This window comes from Gallinula chloropus (genome assembly GCF_964237585.1).
Source record: "Gallinula chloropus genome assembly, chromosome: 16".
Classification (NCBI taxonomy): Eukaryota; Metazoa; Chordata; class Aves; order Gruiformes; family Rallidae; genus Gallinula; species Gallinula chloropus.
Window position 1 is genome coordinate 9,367,121 of NC_140101.1, and position 24,104 is coordinate 9,391,224.

The 24,104-nt window shown below is 43.1% G+C and overlaps 1 protein-coding gene across 1 annotated transcript in view; it reads left to right on the forward strand.

Annotated features, from left to right (window-relative positions):
- Positions 1-1,858: 1,858 nt before the first annotated feature.
- PREX1 (phosphatidylinositol-3,4,5-trisphosphate dependent Rac exchange factor 1) overlaps positions 1,859-24,104 on the forward strand; it is a gene marked incomplete at its 5' end in the record, with an annotated part of 161,044 nt that continues 138,798 nt past the window's right edge. The window contains one exon of the mRNA XM_084271342.1: positions 1,859-2,017. Within this exon, the coding sequence (XP_084127468.1) occupies positions 1,859-2,017 (159 nt within the window). The remainder of the gene's footprint in view (positions 2,018-24,104) is intronic.

The following is a 24,104-nucleotide window of genomic DNA, read 5'->3' on the forward strand; positions in this document are numbered from 1 at the left end:
CTTGTGAGGATTTTGCTTCCCAGTCCTTGCCTCAGGCCTGTGCTGTGGTGCTCTCCCGTCTCCCATAGCTCTCCTCGGTACAGCTGAGATCTGCATAAAATCCAGAATTATCCCTTACTAGTATCTTGCCCTCAGTGCTTTTCCCTCACACTCTGTATTTAGAGAGACAAGAGCTTTCCCACATCTTTCTTCCCATTCTGAGAATCATGTTTCAGACTGACTTATAGCGAAGGAAATGTTTCTCATTGATGAGGTTGCAGAAAGTGGTATTACAATGTACCACAAGAGTCATGTTTGTTAAGGTGCGTGTTGTGCACCTTGACCCTCAGCTACATCACAAGGAGACGTGGCAAGCTAATATGTTATTGTTACTTGATGAAGACAATTTCCACACCTAGGACGGAAAGCATCTTAGATATTTGCTTTATAGTGCAGACCTGCAGCCTGTTGCAACTATGTCTCAACTGAAGAGCTGCTTTTTCATTTCATGTGATAGGATATACTTGAAGCCTAGATCAGACTTTACGACGACAATTGGGTGTGTTAGACTGCCATAGTTTTCTTCTGAATAGAAAACTTTGTGGGTAGAATAAAGGAGATTTGCCAAGACATAAAGCAGATCACCAGTAAAATACTTAAAATAAGTTTTTTGGTTTAGCCTGGGGAAGACAATTGTTTTTGTTAGTGTCTAAGGTAATAGGTAAGCGTCTCTATCCTTATGCCACTTAAAAGTTCACATCATTAATGCTTCTAAAATTTCTTCTTGAAACTTTTTTTCTTAATTCAAAGTAAACAAATATGCATTTGCATTCTGAAGAAAGCCTGGCAGCTTTCTTACCGTGTAATAAAGACAGTTGGGAGAATCTCTGCTGGTAGAAATCAAGCTTTTTGGAAGTCTGCAGGAACAGCACTGACTTGCAGGATTTGGTCTGGTTTTGTCTACAGTTTGCCCCATTTCTCCCAGCTCTTATTCCTTGCACAGACTTTGCACAAGCAGTTGCAGCCATCTTGTAAAAAACTGTATTTCTGATTCATGGCAATGAAACACTAGCGCTTGCCATATACATTCTCTGTTGGCATGGAAGCCTGCAACAGCTTATTTCTGTGTTTGTGTATGGGCTGTGTGTTCCTCTGCGTACTTCTGAGTACGAGTTGTGTTCGTGTGTCCACGAGGAATGGGGGTTGTGTGTGGAGCGCCTGTGGGGTGTGTGTGAGGCGTGCGTGAGGGCGCGAGGGGTGAGGGAGCGCGGGTGTCAGGGGGCTCTGTGCTGGGAGGGGCTGTGGGGTGGGAGGTGTGTGCGTGAGGTGAAGAGGTGAGGGAGCAAGGGATGAGGTGCAGGTGTGAGGCAGTGTGCTGGGGGGTGTGGAGGGTGCCTGTGTGCCTCTGTGTTCTGTATGAGTTCTCTGTGTGTGTGCGGGAGAGCGAGCCCGCGCTCCCGCCGCTCCACCCCCGCCGCCTGACCCCAGCCCGCGCTTTCGCCCCTCCAGGCCGCTGCCCGCCGCTGGCCCGGCCAGGCCCCCAGGGGCCGGGCTCCGCCGTCTTTGCCCTCCCCGCCCCGCCCTCCCCGCCCGCCTCTCGCCCACCCCCTCTCCGTCGCCGGGGCTTCCCTTCTCTTTTCATTCAGCTCTGCCTGGCTGCTGAGGGCTCGCCGCGCCGCTACTCCGGCATGTCCCGCAGCCGGGCTTCCCTCAGCGAGCGGCCCCTGTAGCTCCTCTACCCGCGGGCGAGGCAGGGCCGAGGGGGCGGCAGAGGGTGCCGTTGCCCAGGCGCGCCGAGCACCGCACGGCTATGGGGGGCTCCTGAGGCGGCCGAAAAGAGCGGCGGGGAAGCGGATCGCCTCGCCCCGCGGCCGCCACCATGGAGGCGCCGCAGCCGCCACCCGGCGCCCCCAGCGCCGCGGAGCCCGCCGGCTGCCCCAAGGACACCGACCGGCAACTGCGCCTTCGCCTCTGCGTCCTCAACGAGATCCTTAGCACCGAGCGGGACTATGTGGGGACCCTCCACTTCTTGCAGTCGGTGAGCGGCGCCGCGGGGCGCGGGCGGGGGAAGCCCGCGCAGGGGTACCGGAGGGTTTGGGCGGGCGGCTCGGCCCAGCCTGGCGCGGAGCGGCTCCTCCCCGGGCGGGCCGGGGGCTGCGAGCGCGTCCCGGCGGCGCGGCAGCTCTTGGCACAACTTGTGGGAAGCGCCTGGGGCCAGGCCCGCTCCGCTGAGGGGGGAGTTTCTGTTCGAGAGGTTGAGGGGGATGTGCGAGGGGCCAGCGTGGGCTCGCCGTGGGCAGAGCGAGACCGCCGGCAGCGGGTCTTCTCCTCCGGTGAGGGAAAAGCCATCCGCCGGAGCGATGGAAGCGCCGGATCTCGCAGCATCCTGGCGCGGGGCCGGGGGGAGCACGCGGGTGCCGGCCCCGCGGGGGGCGGACAGGGACGGATCCGGGAATGAGTGTGCTTCCCAGAGTGCCTCGTCCCTGTTCTTGTTTGGAAGTTGCTGGTACACCCACTTGGAAACTCTGCTGCCTGTTATTTATAAATAAATAGTGTGTATATTTTGCTTTAATGGTAAACACAAATATGTGATTGGCCCGGGTGTGTCAGTGCATGTGGAGATAATTATACCGCCTCTGAAATTATCCACGGACTAGTTCAGAAGTAAAACTCCATCTGGATATTTCCTTTTTCCTATAGATGTGGAATTCATCAGCATACCACCAGACTCCTGCAAATAACTAAAAGAGCCTGCAGTAAAAGTTACTAGATAACAGATATGCCATAAAAAAGAAGAATAAACTATTTGATCACACAGAGATCAAGAATCAAAGCAAGGGAAGTCTCTGCAGAGATTTCTAAAAGATTGGACAGGACAGAGATTCTTTCTGGTGTTTTGCTAGATAACTACTAAACCCTGATTTCATCTAAATGGGCTTAGACCCTGGACCCTTTTTGACTTGTCTTCCTGGCAAGGTTTTTGTTTGTTTGTTTTTTTTTAAATCAGTTTGTCTTCAGTGTTTTTCAGGTTCACTCAAGTGGCAAACTGTGCAGCATAAAAGATAATGAAAAGGATGTGATTGCTTTATGAACTAGTCTTTACTTAAATCCTCCTTTTCTCTCTCAAATAGTTGAACTCAGGCTCTTTAATTTCAGAAAGCTTCTGACTGAAGTGCTAGTTAGCTTCCTTTAGAACTGTGAGGAGGAGATGCTTTAAAAAGCTACCAGTTATAAGAGTGCCCCACCCTACAGACGAAACAAAACACAAAATCTCAGAAAGCTCCTCTGTCCTAAGTACTGAATTTGAGATTTTGTCAACTGCAGGCTGGAATGTAGATTTAAGGTGCATTAATTTTTAGTTTAGGTTCTTACAGCTAAATGCATTCACGGTGTTAAGTAATGGGTTTTTATATATTAAAAAAGCAAAACAAGTGCTTTATTTATTTATATTCATTAACTTGGCAGTTTTTATGAGAGCTGTAGTGAGTAATGTGCCTTAGGTAATGGCAGGAGGAGATACAGATTGACTACACTTGGCTGCGTTCTCAGGATGGCTCTGTAGACACACAGCCCTTCGCAATCACTTTGTTACTGGCTGCTCTGTGTGTGGTAGTATCTTGGGAGGGTTGATTCTGATAGAGAAGGTTTACCTTCCTGTGGAGTTTGTGTATTGGTAATAGTGATTTATTCAAACACAGAGGGACAGGATCTTTCCTATCTCTGGGCCTTGATTTAGAACAGCATTCACACATGGGCTTAAATGTTAATGTGTTCAGTATTCATGTGCTGTCCTAAATAATAACAGTTTCTTCAGCCATTGACCTAGTTCATATGGGCTGAATCTCTACACAACTGTATCCAGACAGCTGAATGGTGTTAGCACCAAGGAAAGGAGAATGAGTGTCTGCTGCAGCAGGTGAGAGTGGTAGTGATACGGAATTTTAAACAATAAAATTTGGAGTGAACAGTGTCTCCTGTATGAGTGTTGTGGATGGCCATAACTTAGTACCTTCTAACAAGGTATCACAAAGGAAGGAAATCTTTCCTGCCTTGCATGTAGCACAACTGATGACATGCAAGGGTAGTGTCATCTGTGTGTAGGTGCTGGAATTACAGGCAGTAACTGGGCAAAAGTTTTCCCTTCTGACACTAATCAAAGTAATGCTGTAGCACTGGGAGCCGGTATTCTCAAATCTACTTTGGCCACGCAAATAAAGTCCACTTTACTCCCATTAGTTTGTTTTTCTGAGTGCTCTGACACTCCTTTTGCCCCTTGGGTCTCTTTCTTACCATCTCATGTTCTATGTGAGCAGCACTTACTCAGTGCAAAATAAATGTGAACTATTGCACTTTCTGGGGTAATGCACTCAGTTAACAAGTGTGTTTGGATGCTGTTAGGTGGTTTTTTGTTGGTTTTTTTTTTTTTAATAGTGGGAGTTGTACTGAAATTAACTTTACTTCTGTATGCTGCAGAAGCCCTTTTGGCTGTCACAGAGGAAAGACTATAGTTCTTCTGTGCAGGGCAGCTGCAGTTCCCAGATCTTAAGGAAACTTGTTCCTGTCAAACATGAGATTAGAGATGTGAGTGGAACAGGTTCCTTTGTTTGAGAAACTTTAATAGCTTTGGTAAATAAAGGAAGGCTAAATCTCATATCTTTCAATTGTTAGAATTAGTTTTCCTTAAAAAGGATGGAACAGTTGTGCTTTAGAGAAAAGTTTGGTGAGGGAATTTGTGCTCTTTGTTAAATATTTACTATTGAAGGCCTAGTCCTCATTAAGTATTCTCAATAAACGGTGTTTTAAAAAGCAAGCAACTAAATTCTATGGGTTTATTCACAGCACTAGGGTTGCTTGCTAGCAGCAGCTTCCTGTTTTCCCTGGCAAAGTTAAAGAATCTCTGAAGAATTTAATACTATGGATTTGCAAATAAATCAATGTAACTTTGATTTATTAAGAGTATTTTGGTCATTTTCAGAAGACTAGTATATACCACGTTAAAGGGAAGGTTTCCTTTTTCTTTCTGTATTCTTAGAAACCTTTCTGTGATATGCTGTAGGGAGGCAGGTTGGCTATAAACATAAGGAGTCAATCTTTATTTGCTTTGCATAAAAGGTTGTGATCCTTATTTTGCTTCCATAGATTAACAAAGTGAGTATCATTAAAATTATGGAGTATGCAATTCACTTTTTCCTTTTTCTCACAACAAAAATTCTTGGTCATCACAAAGAACATTTTGCTCTGAGTTTTGTATTCATTTAATAAAAATGCTCCAGGTGTTTACCCTGTAAATAAAATGTAGTCTCTAGAATCTGTTATATTTCATACTTCAAGTAATTCTGGTAAAAGGAGTTGTGTTTGCAAATTTTACTTGGATGTCCTAGGCCACTATAGTAAAATTAGGCTATTCTGTGTGTTAGGGTTAATACATACAGTAAACTCTTCACTATGTGTGGTGTTTGTAACCTTTTTATTCCATTGAACTTTGGACATAAGGCAATCCTAGTTAGTTTTACTCCTCTTTAGTTTCTGGTACTCCTGTTGATAGGTCGCGTGACAGTATTATGTACCAGAACTGCAGAGAGAACAAACCCCAGTAGCTTTTCTCTGTGGTTTGTTGTGGGTCTCACAAGATGAGATGATCCTTTCCAAGGGATACAACTTTATTTTTTTTAAAACAGAGCCTGGATTCTATACTAAATGTTAACACAATACAGTTATGATATTCATGCATATCGTGATTTTGATAGTCTTACGCTTCCTAGATTAAGCCTCAACATGAAGAGTTGCAATGTTGAGAGGGAAAACTCTTCCATGTGAGTTCCCAGCTGATGATCTGAAGTTACTGTTGTGGTTATGAATATGCACATATTGTATTGTGTCTTATCTGCTGTTTTCCTAGGCAAGTATGATGTTGCAAAATACATAATTCTCCTTCAAGAAATGATGTGTAAATCAGGATTATTAATACTGCAGTTAGGCAGATCTGTTAGTAACTTTACTACTAAAGGATCATTACACAGCCAGACCTTTTAAGCAGCAGGGAGAACTACAGGGAATGGGACTGCTGTCAGAGTCATTAAATAACTACTGATCAAATTGGAAATAAAGCGGAAAATTCTCGTAAGCTAGTGGAACTTTCCTAAAAGTTACTGATGGAGTAAGATAAACTTCAAAGAGATAAAGGCAGATAATTCTGTTCTAAGTCTCTGGTGAGATCATAAACCATAAGGATTTTCAGTCTCCAGACTTAAAGATTCAATTAATCCTTTGCCTGCCTTTGGCCTCTTTTAACTCTCTGCGAGGTATGCAGAAGTGTTTGCATTTATATGTCATCTTGTAAATACTTCTTTTCTATGTGACAAAATTCAACCAGGTGATAATTTAGAGTCCCCAGTCATGTAAACGTCAAAACATCTGTCTGGTGGCGTGGAGCCCGGCACCTGAACGTGGGGCTGGCAGCGGAGTGTTTGAGTACTGAAGTGTAGTGTCCACACATTGCAGCCCTGAAGCGTACCTGTTCTCTAGGTATATGTTCTTGCCTGTGTCAATCTGTATGGAGAAGTCACAGACAATGCATTGAGAAAAGAAAGGTTGTGGTTGGTTTGTGTGCCACGTGGTCATTCCACAGAATCCCAGTCAAATCTGTGATGCTACTATTTCAATAGTTAAAGACCAACTTGCAAGTAAGGAGACACAGGAACTCTGAGCAATTTCAGACATACTTGTTGACCAGCATTCTAAACATAGAAGCAACAGTTAGATGTCAGTATTTAAAGGTTTGCATGAATTGCATGTGAAAATGTAGTAACAGAAATTATCTGGCACACTGGATTGCACAGGTAGGGTGGTTTTTTTCATGCTTTTTCTTTTGGTGAACTTTTTATTTCACTGAACACTTTGCTCTAAGCACTACAACTTAGGTAATTGCAAGTATATAAAGACAAATTGTTCTCCATGTTGTATACAAGTACAGCTCTTTCATCTTTCCAAAGACAAACCACCAACTTGTAAATTTTAATGTCAGAATGTACTTCTAACTTGAGCAATTGCTGAGTGTTCTGTGCAGGCATGAAAACTGTATGAAAGTTGAACTGTCCTTATCAGACAGGTATCAGGTTGGATAGGTGGTACCAGGGCTATTTTTAGGTTTTAATATTATGCCATCCTTTTTTATATGAAGATTATGTCTTTTTTCTGTCTTGTCAAATATATAAATATATTACGTTAGGACATGTGCCATCAGATGTATTAACCCACATCCTACAGACTCAAAATATTTATGTTATGCTCCCTTTTCTTGTTTGTTTTGTAGTATCTCTGGATTTTGCACTCCACCCATCTTGAAATATGATAAGCATCACAGGCTTTTTTTTTTTCCTTCTTCATATTTCACAATCTTGTTTGCATCCAAGATCAGGCTGTAGTGCTCAGCATAGCAAACACACCATTTGTCTCAGCTGTGAGGTGTGGCTTCCTCTCCTAGTCTGTTTTCTGCCTGTTTCACTCTCAGTAGATACAGATAAACTCTGATTTTAGAAGGTGAACCATATGGTTTGGGTTGTGGTGCTTCTTTATATATTATGAGACAGCAATAGCAATTGGGGAGAGGAAGGAGATGGAAAAGGAAATTTGTTTGGAAGTAATCTAAATTAGCTGCTCTGCTGTTTTGGTCAATTAGTCACATTGACTCACCTATAGCCAGTTGTTAGGACTGCAAATGATCAAGAGTTTCTAGTGCTGAGTCTTAAAAACACAGATGTTTTCCTTAAAACCCCAGGTCCAGACATTAAGGAAGATTGCAGCTTCACTTTAAGTGACACATTTGTAGCCTGTCTGCTTGTAAAGCAAAGTTTGAAGATACAACATCAGCAAAACATAAATGCTCCTGGGTTTTTAGGGGCTCTTGAATATTTGGGGCTGGCAATTCTGCCAGTACAGTTTTCTGTTCAGATTACAGTGCAGTGCAAAATTAGCTGCTACAGGCTGAAATGCAAACAGATTAAACTGTTCTTTTGCTGTGGATGCAAAGAGACAGTGTGAAGAAAACAGTGTGTATGTAGAAAGTAAAACAGAAGTGAAAAGCAAAGACAAAGCTCTGAAAACATTTATTCATCTGAGCTTGTGGTCTGTAGAGCCCAGTTTGAGCTACAGGTCTAAAAGCAGGGATGGAGGGGACAGAATTCCTAGATTCTCTTATCTTCTGTGATGCAAGTCTGAGCTTAATTTTTCACTTGGAAAATTGTGTGACCAGCCCATGCCTTTTTTCCAGTAAGCCTTTACAAATCAAAGGTGAATAGGAGTATAGCATATTTTTCATATGAACAAAGCTGTTTAATTCTTTTTGCCCTGTCAGAGAATTTCTGCAATGAGAAAATATCAAAAAATCTATGTAGTTTCCTCAGTGTTCTGCCACACAGATGAGAACTGAAACTCCTTTCTCTTTGCTCCCCTTAGCTCATTCCAGCTTGGTGTGCATCTTCTTATCCTTTATCTCAGGCCTACTTTGGTCTCCTTACATCCTTTATAATGAGGTGTTTGACCTGCCTCTGGCTCTGTATCTCTCCCTCCTCTCAATTGCAGTGATACCTACCATCAATCAGCCCTTTTGCCATTTGTCCCTCCCTCTCACTTCAGGGATGCCAGTTGTTGTCTGCACATGTGTCATGATCTCTAGGGGGGGAGGGAGAGGTTGACTGCCCTGTGCTTTCCCAGCACCCTGCTATTGCCTCTGCAACAAAACTCATTTGGAATTGCAGTCTGGGAGCTGAGTGAGTGTAAGGGAGGGACAGAGACACTGGGCTCAGGTAGGAAAGGGCACGTGGATCAAAATGTGAAAAACCCATCACAGCGGAAGCTGAGCGAGCTGCTCCACACGTAGCTGAGTTTAGAATTGACTCAGTTCAAACAGGTCTACGGTGTTCAGCTGCTCCAACGGCCTGAGCGGTTCAGGGCTGACCAAGCCAAAGCACGTTATCGAGGACATTGTCTAAATGCTTCTTAAATGCTGACAGGCTTGGGGCATTGAATGTGTTTTGCCCAGTTTTGGACAGATTTTTGCAGGAAGCAGACTGATACTCACTTAGGGAGCTTCCTAAATACAGGAAGAGAATAATTTTGAAAGTGTTGCTAATTTTCCGCTTTCCAGATCACACAGCACTTGTGCCACAGGCAGGGCTCCTGCTTTGCAGGGGTAGGAAATGTAGTTCTGCAATTTTACATCATATCATGGAATTAGGAAAAATAATCTTGCAGAGTCTCTTAATAAAGCATCCCATCATACTCTGATGTGAAAGGAGAAGAATTTCTGATAGCTTATCCTGGTGTTTGGATGTCCTTATTACTAGAAATGTCTTCCTAATGTCATGTCTAGATTCCTTTTTGCAGTGAGCACTGAAGTGATCTCTTTCTCATTGCATCAATCCCTCAAGTATTTTGTGGATGTTTTCACATTTCATTTCAGAACGCACTAAATTGTCAAATTACTTAGCTTTCTCAAAACCAATTGAATTTTACTTCTGATAATTCTTGTGCTATTATCTGTGTTCCCTAATCTATGCGTTTCTCTGGTGCCACATAATTCAGGGACAAGACACTCCCAAGGTTGTCTGAGCAGTACTGAGAAAATTGATTACTTCACGTTTTTGTACACTGAACAGGACTATTATCATAGCACAGGAGCCTTAAGAGGGGTTTATCTGAGTTTGTACCTGTATTTCAGGTATATTTAGACTTCTGGGATGTACCCTGGAAGGGCAACACTGAACCCTCCTTAGGGGGAAGAGGGTGATGTGTTTTCAAGCCAGCTTTCCTGTGTTTGGATCCCAGCAGTCCTGGAGACATCCTGCTTCGAGAGGGTATCTGAGGCTTGAACAAGCAGCATCTCCCAAGAGCTGTGTCTGCCTGCAGGCCTCCAGATGAGTCTGTGACAGACAAAGCTTTCAAGAAATTACTTATTTCTGTTGCCTGCCTATTGTTTCCTTAAGGCACTTGCAAGAAAATATAAGGGACTGTGTCAGAATTTCCTTCTTCTTTCCAGCTGCAGAATCCCTTTTCTGCTGTTTTTGTTTCTAGCCTGCAATGGGTGTTGCTGGGTAAAGGCCTTGCACAGATGTAGTATGTTCCAAGGTGTAAACAGTAATCTATGTTTTCGCTTTGATGCTTGAAATCACTGTGCAATGGCAGTCTGTACTGGTCACCTGATGTACTTACCCCCTAGGCCTTTGTTATCTGCAAAGACTGCCATCAGTTTTCTTGTATGAAATGGGGATGTCATGCCAAAGCCTTGCAGAAACCTTATTTAACCTCTTGGATCTTGTTGGACCAGTCCTTTCCTGTGGCAGAGTCTTTCAAATCTCCTGCACTTAGAGTCACAGACTGGAACACCCTCCATGAGCACAGGGTGCCCAAAGCCCAATCCAACCTGGCCTTGAACACTGCCAGGGGTCCAGGGACAGCCTCAGCTTCTCTCTGGGAAACCCGTGCCAGGGCCTCTACACCCTCACCTTCTTTTTTGAGATATTCTTAAAATTAGGAAGTAGAAGTATATTCTGTGGACTCATCTAGTTTGTGAAGATTTCTCTCCACTTGCAAATAGCAGTTGCCACGAGTGCAGAAATGTTTTGTGGATCAAGTCTTTGAAATTCTCCTGAATGGTTTCTTTGGCTACATGGCAAGGTTTCTTGGCAGTCGTCTTCCTGCCTGGCCCTTCTGTTTTCTACGTTAGATGACATGAAAGCACGTGTAGTGTAGTAATGCTGCTTCTTATTACCATTGTCTTTGTATTGTGGTGGGATATTTAATCCCTGTTTACACAGCAGTATTTCCATTACATGCTCTGAATCGACAGACGATCCCTGCATTAGTGCAAAGGAGTTGATGCTGTTTTGGAGTGCATGAAGGCTGCATCTGAATTAAGGACATAAAAAATAGGGTTGGACTTGTGGCGTAGGGTAACTGCTACTTTCTCCTCTGTTAGGGTGGCTTCAGTCCATTCCCTGCTCCCCTTTTTGTCTCTGTTGGTGTCTCAGTATTTTGCATTCTGTTTTCAACTTGTGTTGAAGAAACCGCTCCTGTCTCTTTGAAGGATGGATTGGAAGTATCACTATCTTATCGTGTTTCTTATCTATTTGAAGAGTTCCTGTTCAGCGGTGGGAATGACTGCAGCATTCTCAGCCTTTAGCAGCTAGAGGCAAGTGTCATGGTTTAACCTGGCAGGTAGCAAAAACAACCACACAGCTGCCTGCATCCGGGGGCATGGAGGAGAGAATCGGGGGGGGTGAGAGGGGGGAGAGGGAAGGGGGAGGGAAACTTGTGGGCTGATAGGCAGTTTAACACCATAGAAAAGAAAGCAAATAATAACAACAACAAAGGAATACACAAAACAAGTGATGCACAGCATAATTGCTCACCATCTACAGATCACCAATGTCTAGCTAGTCCCTGGACAGCTTTGCCTGAGTTATGTACCAAGCATGACATCATATCGTGTGGAATAGCCCTCTGGCCCAGGGGTCAGCTCTTCTGGCTGTGTCCCTTCCCAGCTTTTTGTGCACTGCAAGTCTCCTCTCTGGTGGGGTGAGAACCTGAAAAGTGCTTGACTTGGTGTAAACATTGCCTAGCAACCACCAAAATGTCAGTGTGTTATCAACATGACTCTCATCCTAAACCCAAAACACAGCACTGTACCTGCTGCTGGGAAGAAAATGAACTCTATCCCAGCCAAAACCAGGACAGCAAGAAAAAGCTTTGAAATATGCAACAGTGTAATTTCTCAGTCAGCTACAGACACTACTTCATTGTGGAGCAATGCCATTCACACCAGCCATCTCTGTATGGAGACTGAATGCTACCTTTTACTACTGTCCCCTGCTGGATCACAGACTGAGGCTTAGGCTGGGGCTTGCACCAGCAGTGTGCCTAAGACCTGAGTAAAGTATTGGTTTTAAATATTGCTGCCTGATGAGAGTTTTAACATTGCCTTCTGCACATATGATTAAGTCAAGCTGTAGTAGACATCCAGCATTGTAGTAGATCTGAATTGGGAGAGAACCTCAGGGTGGTTATCTGGACTAAACTGCCTGATTCCTGCATATACACTCTCCCTCACCCTGCTGTAGAAGCCACTCATCTGAAGAGACCTCAGCTCCCTTTGAACTGCAGATCCCAAGACAAGAGTAAGAGAATACAGCTCTGTGGTGAGAAAACAGTTCCTTTGCTCTTCCTAATGAGCCCTCCTCCTTAGAAGAATAACTCATTGCTTACACAGCTGATAGCCATATGTCAAGCCATGAGATAGTGATTGCTCAAAGCTGAACAAGAGCTCTGATAGGCTCCTTGGAACCTAGTGACAGAAATACAGGTATTGCAAGGGTGCAAGTTGAGGCATAGGAGATTCTGTGTGAACATAAAGAAAAAGTTTTTCACTGTGAGGGTGACAGAGCCCTGGGACAGGCTACCAAGAGGGCTGTGGAGTCTCCTTCTCTAGAGACATTCAAAACCCATCTGGATGCATTCCTGTGTGACCTAATCTGGGTGATTCTGCTCTGGCAGGGGGGTTGGACTAGATGGTCTCGAGAGGTCCCTTCTGTCCCTGATCATTCTGTGATTCTGTGGCCATTCTGGACATCATGATGCTTAGGTATGAAAGCCCACCTGCTTTTTCACCCAGTGCTGTTAGCACAAGAACTTGTCACACACTGTCTGGCAATGTGACTTCCTGAAACAGCTGTAAATTTATGTCATATACCTGAGAGGCAGAGAGAGCAATAGATTTCTACATCTTGATTATTTAAAGATTAGGGTAGCTACTCAGATGATGGGATTGTGGAACAGAGTTAAGGGAACATTTATGATCATGTAAGGATGTTGGGTCACTCTCATGGCTAATGTCATTGCTATAATTAGTTTTATGGTAGCATATCAGCCATACAAGTAATACCTTGCTGCAACTCATCCAATGCCTCATGACTCATGGAGTGAATTTTGTGACCATCATCAACCTGACTTTCATTTTGTACTTCTGGTTTTGCTTGTGGTCAGTTCTTCTGCCAACTGGTTAATTTGTTAGTTCCCAAACTAACTTATTTTTTCCTAACAAGCACTGTCTTTTAGTCCTTAAAAATCTTTGTAGACTATTAATCGTTTAGTTGGCCCAATAATGCACTTTCAGTTAAAAAAAAGAAAAAAGGAGCAAGCAATCTAACATGCAGGATGCTGATAATATATCCTCTGTGGATTTGTCATGTGTTTAGTTGCCACTATGCCAGAGTTAGGGCCAACATTCTGGGGACTTCTTCAAGCATGTATGGGCAAGTGCTTGGCTGTGTTTTGGGTGTGAAACTTGATGTGATTTGGCTGGGAGTTTGACTTGCACAAATCGGGATGCTGGTTTAATTATGAATAGAGTCACTACCAGTGATACCAAACCATGTCCTTTCTGCTAATGTGTCATGTTCTAATGTGTCAGAATGAGCAAATATTGATCGCTGAAAGGTCACACTGCTCACCCCTTCCCTGAGCGGACTGCTGTTAAAGAGAGAGCTAACACAGTCCTTTCCAACTGGTGACCCTGACTGCTGAGGTTGCCACCAAGGAGAGATGCTTGTCTGTGATCTGAGCAATTTATTAAGAAACAGCTCTGAGCCTGTGAGACTCATTGTACTGGATGGTTGTCAGATGTTAACTACATTTGTAAATGTTGGAATAGGCTTGGATTTAAAAAAGCCTAACATTTTATACATTTTCTTATCTACTGTAAATCACTTCAGTGATAACGCTTTTGTCTTGGAAATTTTGCCTGCTCATGTTTCTGGCATCCTAGCGTGGTATGAGTAACTTGGAACAACATATCATGGGATACATGAGGGAAATACATGTCAGGAAAGAGAGGAAAACCTAAAAGGTTGCATTTGGGGATTATTTTAGAGACTGAGGAAGCTGGCTATGATAGTTCCCTGATATTCGAAGTGTGGTGTGTTGCTGGTGGAGGGCCCTGCTTCGGGGACAGACTCCTGATAAGAACTCACTAAAATGCAAATTCTTATCTCAGATAAGTGGGCGGGTTTTAGTGACACAGAAAAGTCTCAGGTCCCATGGGACCTTCTGTCTAATCTGACAACTGCTTTGAATTCATCACCTCACAGGGAGTCATTTTCTGTTAACCTCATCACTATGTGGCTGGAGAAGCCCCTTTCATTTTGTTTGAAGGGGCAATAGCAGAAGGTTGTAAAACTTTTGACCTGGTAAAATGTTTTGGACTCTGAAACCTGATTCTTAAACAGAATTCAGGTTACTTTGGGAACAATAGACAAGCTTCATGTTGTATATATGTGTGGGCTGTGTGCTATTTAATATGTAGGTCACAGAGGAGAAAGCACCGAGGCAAAAGTTTATCAGTCTTGCTAGATCTGGTCAGTGGTTAATGCCCTGTATTGTTAAGTGAGAGACTTGGGCTACAAATGTAGTAAACAAAACAGTGTGAGACTTTATTCTCTGGCCTAAGGCCAACTGACATGATCTGGTCTGAACTCTTGAGTCTCGAAGTAGGGTGGCTGCATTCAGACAGCCTCTTGGGAATGGTTCTTGACCCATCCCAACTCTGGCACTATGCCTGAGAGTTGGTTAGAGAACGCTAGCTGGCTTGAGCCAGAGAGTGCCGGGAAGTACTCTGAGGTTTCCTAGCAGAATGGCAAGGCTCAGGCCTGTGTTCTGGCAGTACAGACATATATAGTACAGGCATAGCCTGAGGTCCCACGCCAGGCTTTGGCATGTCTTGCTAAAACAGGACTCTGGTAGAACAGTGGTGCCTGCGGCAGAGCTGGCACTCAGGCCAGTGCTGGCTTTCCTCTGTTGGTGGCTGATGTGGATGGGTTTATTTTTGATTCTTTGTTGTTATGTGAAAGTTCTAGATGCCAGGCCAGAAATGTTGGAAATATATTCTGCCAGCCTTGCTTAGATATTTGCATTGCCAACTCTGTTGTCATTGCTTGAAGTCTTCTGTTTTCTTGATTGGTGGAGGAGGAGACAGAAAGGAAATATATTTTGAATGGATAGGGACTACTTTAAGAGAGTGTGAAAGGGAACTGAATGTTAATTACCTAATTCTGAGTGTTGTTACTACCAGTTGTGTGCTGAGATATAGTAGCACTTTGGTCCTTCATATGAAGTGCTGCTTACTCATGTCTGTTTTATTTTCTGCAGTAAAAAGGGAAGTAAATCAAAGGCTTCAAATGATAATCACTGGATACTTGCATTTAATTTTTTAGTTCCTATCACTCCGGGTGCTGGTGGTTCTGTCTCTGTTGTGTTCAGAAGTCAGCTCGGATGGGAAGCAGCTGTTTGTGAGAAGAGGGTGTTGACAAGACACAAAATAAGGGAAGAACACTGGGGGAAGACTTCGAAAGAGAGCTGCAGAAGTGTGTTTGCTATGACCATTCAGTTGTCAGAGGCATGATCCCTCAACAGGAAAAGGAGACATGGATTTTGGGAAGACAAATTTCCCAGAGTTTGTCTCCTTTGTTGGCTCTTAAACCTTTACATGTGAAACTGTTGCTGTTGCAAATGCAAATACACATCTCCTTTGCATTGGTGCAGATGTTTTGTTCGCGGGAGGAAAACGCAATTTGAAAACTTGTCTATAAATAAATGGCTATATGGACCACAGAACTTTTTGGGGAGGTATAGTTGAAAAATGAGATTTGCCAACATTAAATGGTACAAGGCACACACAAATCCAGTGCTTTGTGTTGCTATATCAGTTTTACTGGGCTTTTTACTGAGTCAGATCTCCAGCTTTGCTGCCTCTTAATTTCTAGAAGTCTGCTGCATTCAGTCCTCTGGCCTTCACACTGCACCCGCATTCTTGGTGTACCATTGCCTCCCTTGCAGCAGATTGCAAAGCTGTTGCACAAGGACAGATAATCTTACTGCACACACGTTTTTTTTCATGTCCGTGCATTCCTCCTCCTGTGTGCAGCACTTGGAAGTAGCATTTGGCAGCATAACTGCACTTAGAAGTTAGGGACCAGGAGCAAAAAGGATTTCAGAACAGAAATGGACCAGCAAATTCCAAGTATCATCAAGGCTTTTTGGACTAAATGCAGTTGGAAAGAGTGTTTGGTTCTAGATGATTGGAAGAAGACAAAAAGGAGATGAGTATATCTGGAATTAGAACATGTCATTGCAGACACACTACGTCATCTACATCATTACATAGTCTTTCAATATTCACCAACAATGATGGTTCTCTGAAAAAATCAGCTGTGGGCAGTTCTTGTTGTTATAAATTGCAAATTATGCACACTTTATTACTTTGCTTTTCATTTATTGTTGGGTTTGGTGTTTGTATGCTTGCCAAACAGGGCAAAGCTTTCTTACTCTTCTTGGTGAGGAAAACATTCCCTAAAGAGATGCATGTTTTCCTTTTTTCCTTTTCTGTTAAGCCTCTCTTTCTTTAAATATTTAATGCACTCAGATACATCTTGATTCAGACATGGTGAACAGATCAAGCTCATGAAACTGTTTTATGGATGGGATTGCTGGTGAAGGGTGCTGGAAGTTTTCTGCAGTTACACTGAGTAGCGGAGGAAAAGTTAAAAAAGACAGACTTGGGACAATACTCTGTTTTGCATGATGTCTGGTAGAGTGTCTTTTGAGGATTCTGCTATCTCTATGGACTTTATCCTGTGGGGTGCTGAAGCTTGGAAAGCTCAGCCTGTTCTAGCAGGTGCCTGTCACCTTGCAGTGTCAGCTTTTTCAATGTATAGAATATGAACATCATGAACAGCAAGGTACATCTGGGAAGTTCACTGTGCCCTCTATTTCCTTCCCCATTTAAAAACAGCTTATTATGCATCTTGACATAAAATAAAGCTAGAAAGATTGCTTTTGTCTGTTACAGTGTGTGCAGTGTGTATGTGTGCATCCTAAGAGCTTTTGCACAATACAGCCCCATGCAGCTTGCTTAAGCAGTTGCACAAGAAAAGCCACAATATTTGGAAAGTAAAGTATGAATCAAAATTCTTACAGCACACAACCAGAGGAACTGAAATTTGCAATCAGCAAGCAGGAATTAAACTGCAGTGGCAGCAGTTGCTATGTCCAGGTGGTGTGTGTTTGGACGCAAGGCTGCATGACATCAGTTCTCTTTTAATGTGGTTCTGGGTGAGCTGCTGGGCCAGCATGGTATAGAAACTGGCTTGAGCCAGAGGAAAGAAAAGTCTCAGAGTATTTTACTTAGAGAAGAAGATTTTGCTTTGAAGTGCCTTGAGTAACAATACTGTGCTGTGTTTCTGTAGCACTTTCTCAGCTGTATTATCTCAAAATAGAAACCCAGTGTTTAGCAGGTGGAGAAACTGAGGCATGGGAAGACAAAATGACTTGTCCAAAGGCTGCAGGGAAAGTAAAACTAACAGAGCCAGCGACTGAAGCTAAGTATCTTGTCTTCATTACTTACCTCTTTTAGGAGAAAAAGCAGAGCTTCTTTGTGGAAAAAGTGCAGCAAGAATTTTAATTCTGTATTTCAGTCTTCTGGCAACCAGCTGACACATCCCCAGCAGTTAGAGCTTGATGAATTGGTGGTCTTAGCCGAGTTCCATGGGGACTGTTAGGCATGATCAGAAGCATAGATCAGAACTTGTTCAGACCAAGAATCAATGGGGATGGGGGAGTCGTTAGCAACTTTCTGTGGTGGAACTACCTCTGCTGGATGCAAGAGTCTGCTAGGAGAGTTTTCCTGCTGTAGCACTATGTGAACATATGGCGTAGAATGTAAGTCTGGGCTCTTTGGGAATTGCCAGTCAGCAGCTTCCCATTGCTCTCAGCGAGTAATAAAAATGTAAATAAAGAAGCTGTGTTATGTCTCAGAGTTACTCAGTGGCAGTTGTCTGAACAGTTGTGCTTATGCTCCAGTCTCAGCAAGTGCAAGTGCAAACACTTAGACATCTGGTTGTTTCACACTTGCCTAGTCTGCTTGTGTATGTGTTAGCTGCTGAAACTAATTCTTCTCAACACTATGCAGAAGTACTGCTCAAAGTAGTGAGTGAGTTCTGCAGTCAAGTGAGTCAAGTTCTGCAGCACAAAGGGTCTAAAAGACAGAAATGAAATGAAAATATCAGTGGTTTGAATGTACTGCTGCTGCTGCCCTTGTGTTCAGCATGAAAAGCCAGTCTGTTCCAGCTGAGTAAAACTGTCTAGGGCCAACCTGAATCTAAGGGGAGGTTTAGAAAAAAGTTTAGTTATAAAAGTCATTCTATGGAACACCACTTGTGTGGCTTTCTTGTACTTCTTGATTTTTCTTTTTTTTTTTTTTTTTGTGAGGAGCTGGAACTTCAGAGATGCCACAGAAAGGAAATTGATTCCTCTGTAACTTTTTTAGCTTCAAGATTTGGACTTCAAGTTTAAAAGCAAGTTAAAGAAATAGTTGAATCCTGAAATTCACTGCACAGACACACCCTTTGGGTCAGGGGAGGTTGGTTTTGGTATGTTTTGCACCTCTCTGCATGCTTCTGATCTTCCAAGGCTTCAGCTGCCTCTGTTTTGTTCATTTTAAAGATACGTCTTCAGTGAACACTCTTGTTCAGTGTTGTCCTAATTATCTTTATTTTCATGTAAAAAGACTTGTTTACCAGCTCTGACTCTGTCAGAGGCCACTACTGCCTTCTTCAAACTAATGCAGTCCCAAAATAAAAACAGCAGCTTAACTTATCTCTGTGAATCATGGTATTATTGAACCTTGTGAATAAAAAAGTAGTGAGATTTTCAGGGAGGGTGGTTTGGGGAGAGGTGGAGTAATGTCCTCATGGGACCATTACTCCTCCTTTTCTCTCATCCTAGCTGATGTGATCTTTATAGAAAGCCAAGACTTACACTTGAGACACCTGATAGGATGGAGACTGCAGTCCAAGATGGAGTTAAACTGGGAGTGTTCCAATTAATTCTGTTCAGCATCCCCACACCAGTACAATCTCCAGTTGCACCCTATTTCCCACATCACAAATTCTTGGTTGTTGTCATGTATATTTCCATGTTTGCTCCACTCCAGCTGTTTGGAGCAGGGTGGAGGTTCCCCTGTCCAAGGGGAAGGAAAGAACACGGTTTCCAGCCTTTTTATACCTGCTGCTTGGGAAGTGATGCTGTTACATTGCCCAGAGGAGATGGACACATGAAGGTCCACTGGGACTGGTTGGTGCAGAGCAGAACACATCAGTTGGCCTTTGCAAACAATTGGAAATGCCAGTGTATGAGACACCATTGTCCTAGAACCCCATCTTAGAGTACAGTAGATCAAACCAGAAGATATTCCCACCTATTTCACTCTGCTTCACTGTTTTGGGTTTTGATTTATGTTTTTACATGTGTTGAAATGAGGTGATCATGACAGTCACCACTGTGCCTATCTGCCCTGCCACATACCGTACCGTTAAGTCCCACGGTGTGTATGGATGCCTGGTGTTTGTATCCTCAGCTGCTGCAGTTTCCAGCTTATTGTGTAAATGCAGACTAAAGGTTGCAATGGTTTGCTTAAATCCTGAGTTGCAGAGGGCAGTGCTTGAGCAGCAGATGCACATTCTGTGCAGCCTTGCCTGAATCAGAGGTGTGATCTTCAGAAGAAAGGGAGGAGCAGCAAGTGGAGGACAATACTCACTTCAGCGCTCTCATTTAAAGCAGATTGCAAATGAGACTCACAGTCCTTAGCCCAAATGCATGTTAATAAACAGTTTATAGCTATCTGTAGGATGCCAGCTTGAGTGGCTGAGGATTAGGTACTTGTCTATTTTGCTGTCTATGGTTTAGACAGAGTAAACACCAGGAAAGCAATGGGGAAAATACCTGGGGACTTTCAAACACAGCATTTGCCAGAGCTGCTCCATTGGAGGGCTGGGTTGGTGCTGTGTCCACAGGCTGGCTGACAGTACTCTGTGGATATTTTATATATTTTACTTGGCCTGTGTAAGGGCAGCAGCTGTGAGGGTAGAAGAGCTCAGGCGTGGCCTTGTTGTATGACTGCTCCCAGCTAGACTGAGCTCTGCTCGCTCTTCCATCCTTTGGCTGGTCACCTAAGTCATCTACAATGAACCTCCATCATAAACCTATAGCTTGCTTTTTGGAATCAAGAAGTGTTAAATAAATTGATATTTGAGTGACAGTTTCAAAGAAGGAAGAGAAACACGTGCTGTCTTAGTCTGCTTCTGTTTTCTAGGCTCATGTTGTTGCTTGTGTTTGCTGTGTAAGCAAGTTTCATCTGAGCTGGTGGAGTTGGTCAGAAGGGTTGACTTCTGGATGAAGTGAAAACAAATTTTGTAGGGTGTTATTTTTGTATGTGGGGAGTCATTTGGGCTTGATCACACTTTTTTCTGATTAATGATACACCAGCTGTGGCGCTAGTGACAAAAATCTCACAGTCTTTTCATTGCAAAGTTTCTTTCTTAGAGATATATTACCTGTCCATTCTAATGCACATTAAAGTCGAAATTGCCTAAATGAATAATTTCTCACTTCACTCATCATTATATAAATCTTTTCTTGAAAGGAAAAAAAGTGTCTCTTTTCTAGCAATGAAACATGATGGCAGTGATGTGAACTCGCTACAGACCTCCCTGTATGTTGGATGTCTTGGTGGCATGATACTTGGTTGTCAAACTTTCCTGTTTTTCTGGAGCGATTCTGTTGCCTTTAGAAGCTTTTGGATAGGTTGCACAATGCTGTCCACCAGGAATGTCTCTCCAATTAGAGGCATCAGCATTACTTCTAGCACATACCTCATATGAGGCTCTGTGATGCTGTAAGGATTCTAGGATGCCTCTGCAAAGAGCTGATCTGCTTTGGAGTACTTGGAAGGAAAAGGTTTGATGCTCTGTGATATATAGATCTCATTAACATCACTCTTCTGAAAATGGGATTCTGTTTGTGCCTGATGAGGCAGACCTTTTATCACATTTTGTCCTTGTTGGAGGAGTTACTCTGTTTGTAGGAGTGAGAGAAGGAAGAGAAAAGATGTATATCAATTTCAGACTAGTTTCAAATGTGGAGCGAAGTTCTGATCTGCAGTGAAATCCTATAGCAAGTTCTCTCTCCACATCTTTTTTTAATCAACACTGAAATGAGATCTATGTGAGGTGTGCATGTTGTGCATACCAAAACTACATACCCAGTGAAGAAGTTCTCACTGGTTTTAGGCAGGATGTATTTCAGGAGAGAGATGGCGAGTAACTATGAAAAGCCCATTCTCCATCTGATCTTTCTCTTGTAGGAATATGGGTGTGGGCAGGAGAGGGTTAGTATGAGACAGAAAAATAGGCAAGTTTTTCATCTCCGATACCATCAGCTAGAAAGTTTTCATGGGTCTAGAACTTGAGGAAAGTAATTGTATAAAGGCCTTGTGATAGAGAGTTATGGGTGAATACTGAAAAGTTAATTTAATCTTGAGAGCTATGGGACGGGGTGGGGGGTTTATTTGTTATTTTTTGGTGTTACTTGCACAAACCCCTGCTTTTTCCTGGATTCATCTGCCCTTACTGTTAATTTCCCAGCTCTGTTTGGAGCTGCCCCTTGTAGTGATTATTGTATAAAATAACTATTTTCAAAGTGCTTCTAGTATTTGTTTTAACCTTCAGGGAAATAAGCAGAGGGGTGTGAACTGCTGAGAAATAAAGGGGTTTTTTCCTTCATGTAAATGTTCTCAGTCATTTTGCTTATATATATCTGAAGATGTAAAGAAGATGGCATGAGAAAAGAAGAATATTGTCTCGTACAGGTTTCAGATTGAGCTGAATTCATGGCCTGTGTCTGTATGTAAAAGCTTAATTCTGCAGGTGTTACTACAAAACAGAAGTGGTGACATTTCTGAAACATCTCTGAAATTGGTTTGTTGTGCAGTCAGGGGTGGGCACACACCAGAAGAGGGAAGGGAATCAGTTAGGTTTGTACCTGTACAAAAAGATGGGTTGTGTGTCAGTCCCTGCTTGTGCAGGGCCTGGGGTCTGTGCGCTCCATGGCAGGATGGTACTGCACCCTACCTGCTGTCCAGGAAAAGGAAGAGATGAGGCCTGGCTGGACTACTGGCCCTATCCTACTGAAGCAACATCTTTGGCAGCAGATTGCTGCTAGTTTGGAGCAGTTCCCTGCTTTCTGTGCGTTTATGTTTTTAGTTTCTAAAATTTATGCCTGTGTAGTACCTCCCACACCACATATATTCTTTGCCCTTTTATTAATGGGACCTACCTTCCAGAAGATAGCAGAATCATGGGATTCTTGTTTCTTAGTAATGAATTCTTGGCTATTACTGATTCAAATGGAGTCTTGATGAGTTTACACTGCAGTCATAACTCCAAATTCATAATCTATTGATGTGTAGTACCAACTGCTAAAGCATGCATGAGCTGGAAATCTTGGCAGCGTCTGGAGTGAGTTATGGAGGGTATTCATGCATAAAGAGTGTGGTGCTAAATTTTAGATGATGCTGCTCCTCCTCAGCAGCTCCTATCTGCTTTCCAAGTCACAAATTGTCCAGTTGCAGTGGCTGTTTCTTCAACAAAACTAATAAAACCAAAACAATTAGCTCTTTTTTGTTACTACTATGTAAATCTTTCATTAAGATGCATAGATTCACTTCAGCAGTGGGAACACAGTAGAAGCTTCAGTCCCTGCTGCACGTAATTTTAAGAGGTAAATATGGAATCTACAAATTTGTGGAAGAAACTGAGGTCAGAATCTCTTCAGATGCAGAAATAACATGATTGGTCTAAGGGCTGGCTATGGGGGAGCAACAAGAAAGCATTTCTCTTTGTTTCTGGGTGATAGTTGGAGAACAGATGAGGTCACAGCAAAGCCAAGAATGGGCACAGTAAGGCACAGGCACACCCTGGAAGGGAATTCAAAGACAATCTTTGCAAAGAGAAGAAAATAGGCTAACAAATCCAATCAGGAGACTCAGGAATGGAGATGTACTTTTCTCTTTAAAGAGCATCTGAAGAAACTGAAATGCCATTTTTTGTGACATACTGCTTCATATCTTTCCCTGTGTGCTGGCCCAAAGTATTTGTACACAAGAGCAGGGATCAATCCATGTTTCCATGTCTGGGTTTGCCATCCAGGGTGTGAATGCTGTGCCTTGGCTCTGCTCCCTAGGAAATGAGCATGGTGATCACAGCACAGGTATTTTGCTGAATAAACAGCTGGATGCCAGAGTTGGTTTTTTGTTTATCTGTATTGGTGATAGGCGTAATCATCATATGGGATGACTAAGAAGGCCATGGGAGGCTGTGGACCTGGGAAAAAGATGAATGGGCTATAAAGCAAGAATGACTCAGTGCTGGAAAGCTCTTTTGAATTAATCTGATAAAAATTGTGCACAACTCAGATTCTTGCACCTGCATGGCTGACATTGAAATATTTTTTAAATTATTAATTTTATTATTGAAGTTCTTTGCTTGGCAGGACAATTTCTAGTTCTGTGCACATCTTCCCAGTTTTTTGGTATCCTAAAAAGAAAAACAGGTATGTTCCTCTATTGTTGATAGGGTTTAAAATGGGCTTCAATTGCTGCAACAGAAAATCAGTAGATGCTTGCAAAAACTCAGGACAATGAAGTGGTGGAATATATAAAGGGAATGTCATGAAGTTTCTGAAGCTAGTTCTTGTTGAGAATGAATGAGAGAGACTGCTGACAGAAGTGTAAAAGATACTGTGCACCTGCCTTGATGTCCAGGGTGGAATTCTGATCTCACAGTCCTGATTTCCTTCATTCTTTGATTTTAAACAGTGGAGAGAAATTAATCAAATGCTTTTAAAATCACTTTTAGGCAGCATTCCTATCAGATTATTTCACAGAAATCACAGAAATCACAGAATTATCAAGGTTGGAAAAGACCTAAAAGATCATCCAGTCCAGCCATTCACCTATTACTACTAGCTCCCACTAAACCATGTCCCTCAATACAACGTCCAGTCTTTCCTTGAACACCCCCAGGGTTGGTGACTCCACCACTTCCCTGGGCAGTGCATTCCAGTGCCTGACTACCCTTTCAGAGAAGTAGTGCTTCCTAATGTTCAGCCTGAACCTCCCCTGCCGCAGCTTGATACCATTCCCTCTAGTTCTGTCGCTGTCTACACGGGAGAAGAGGCCACAC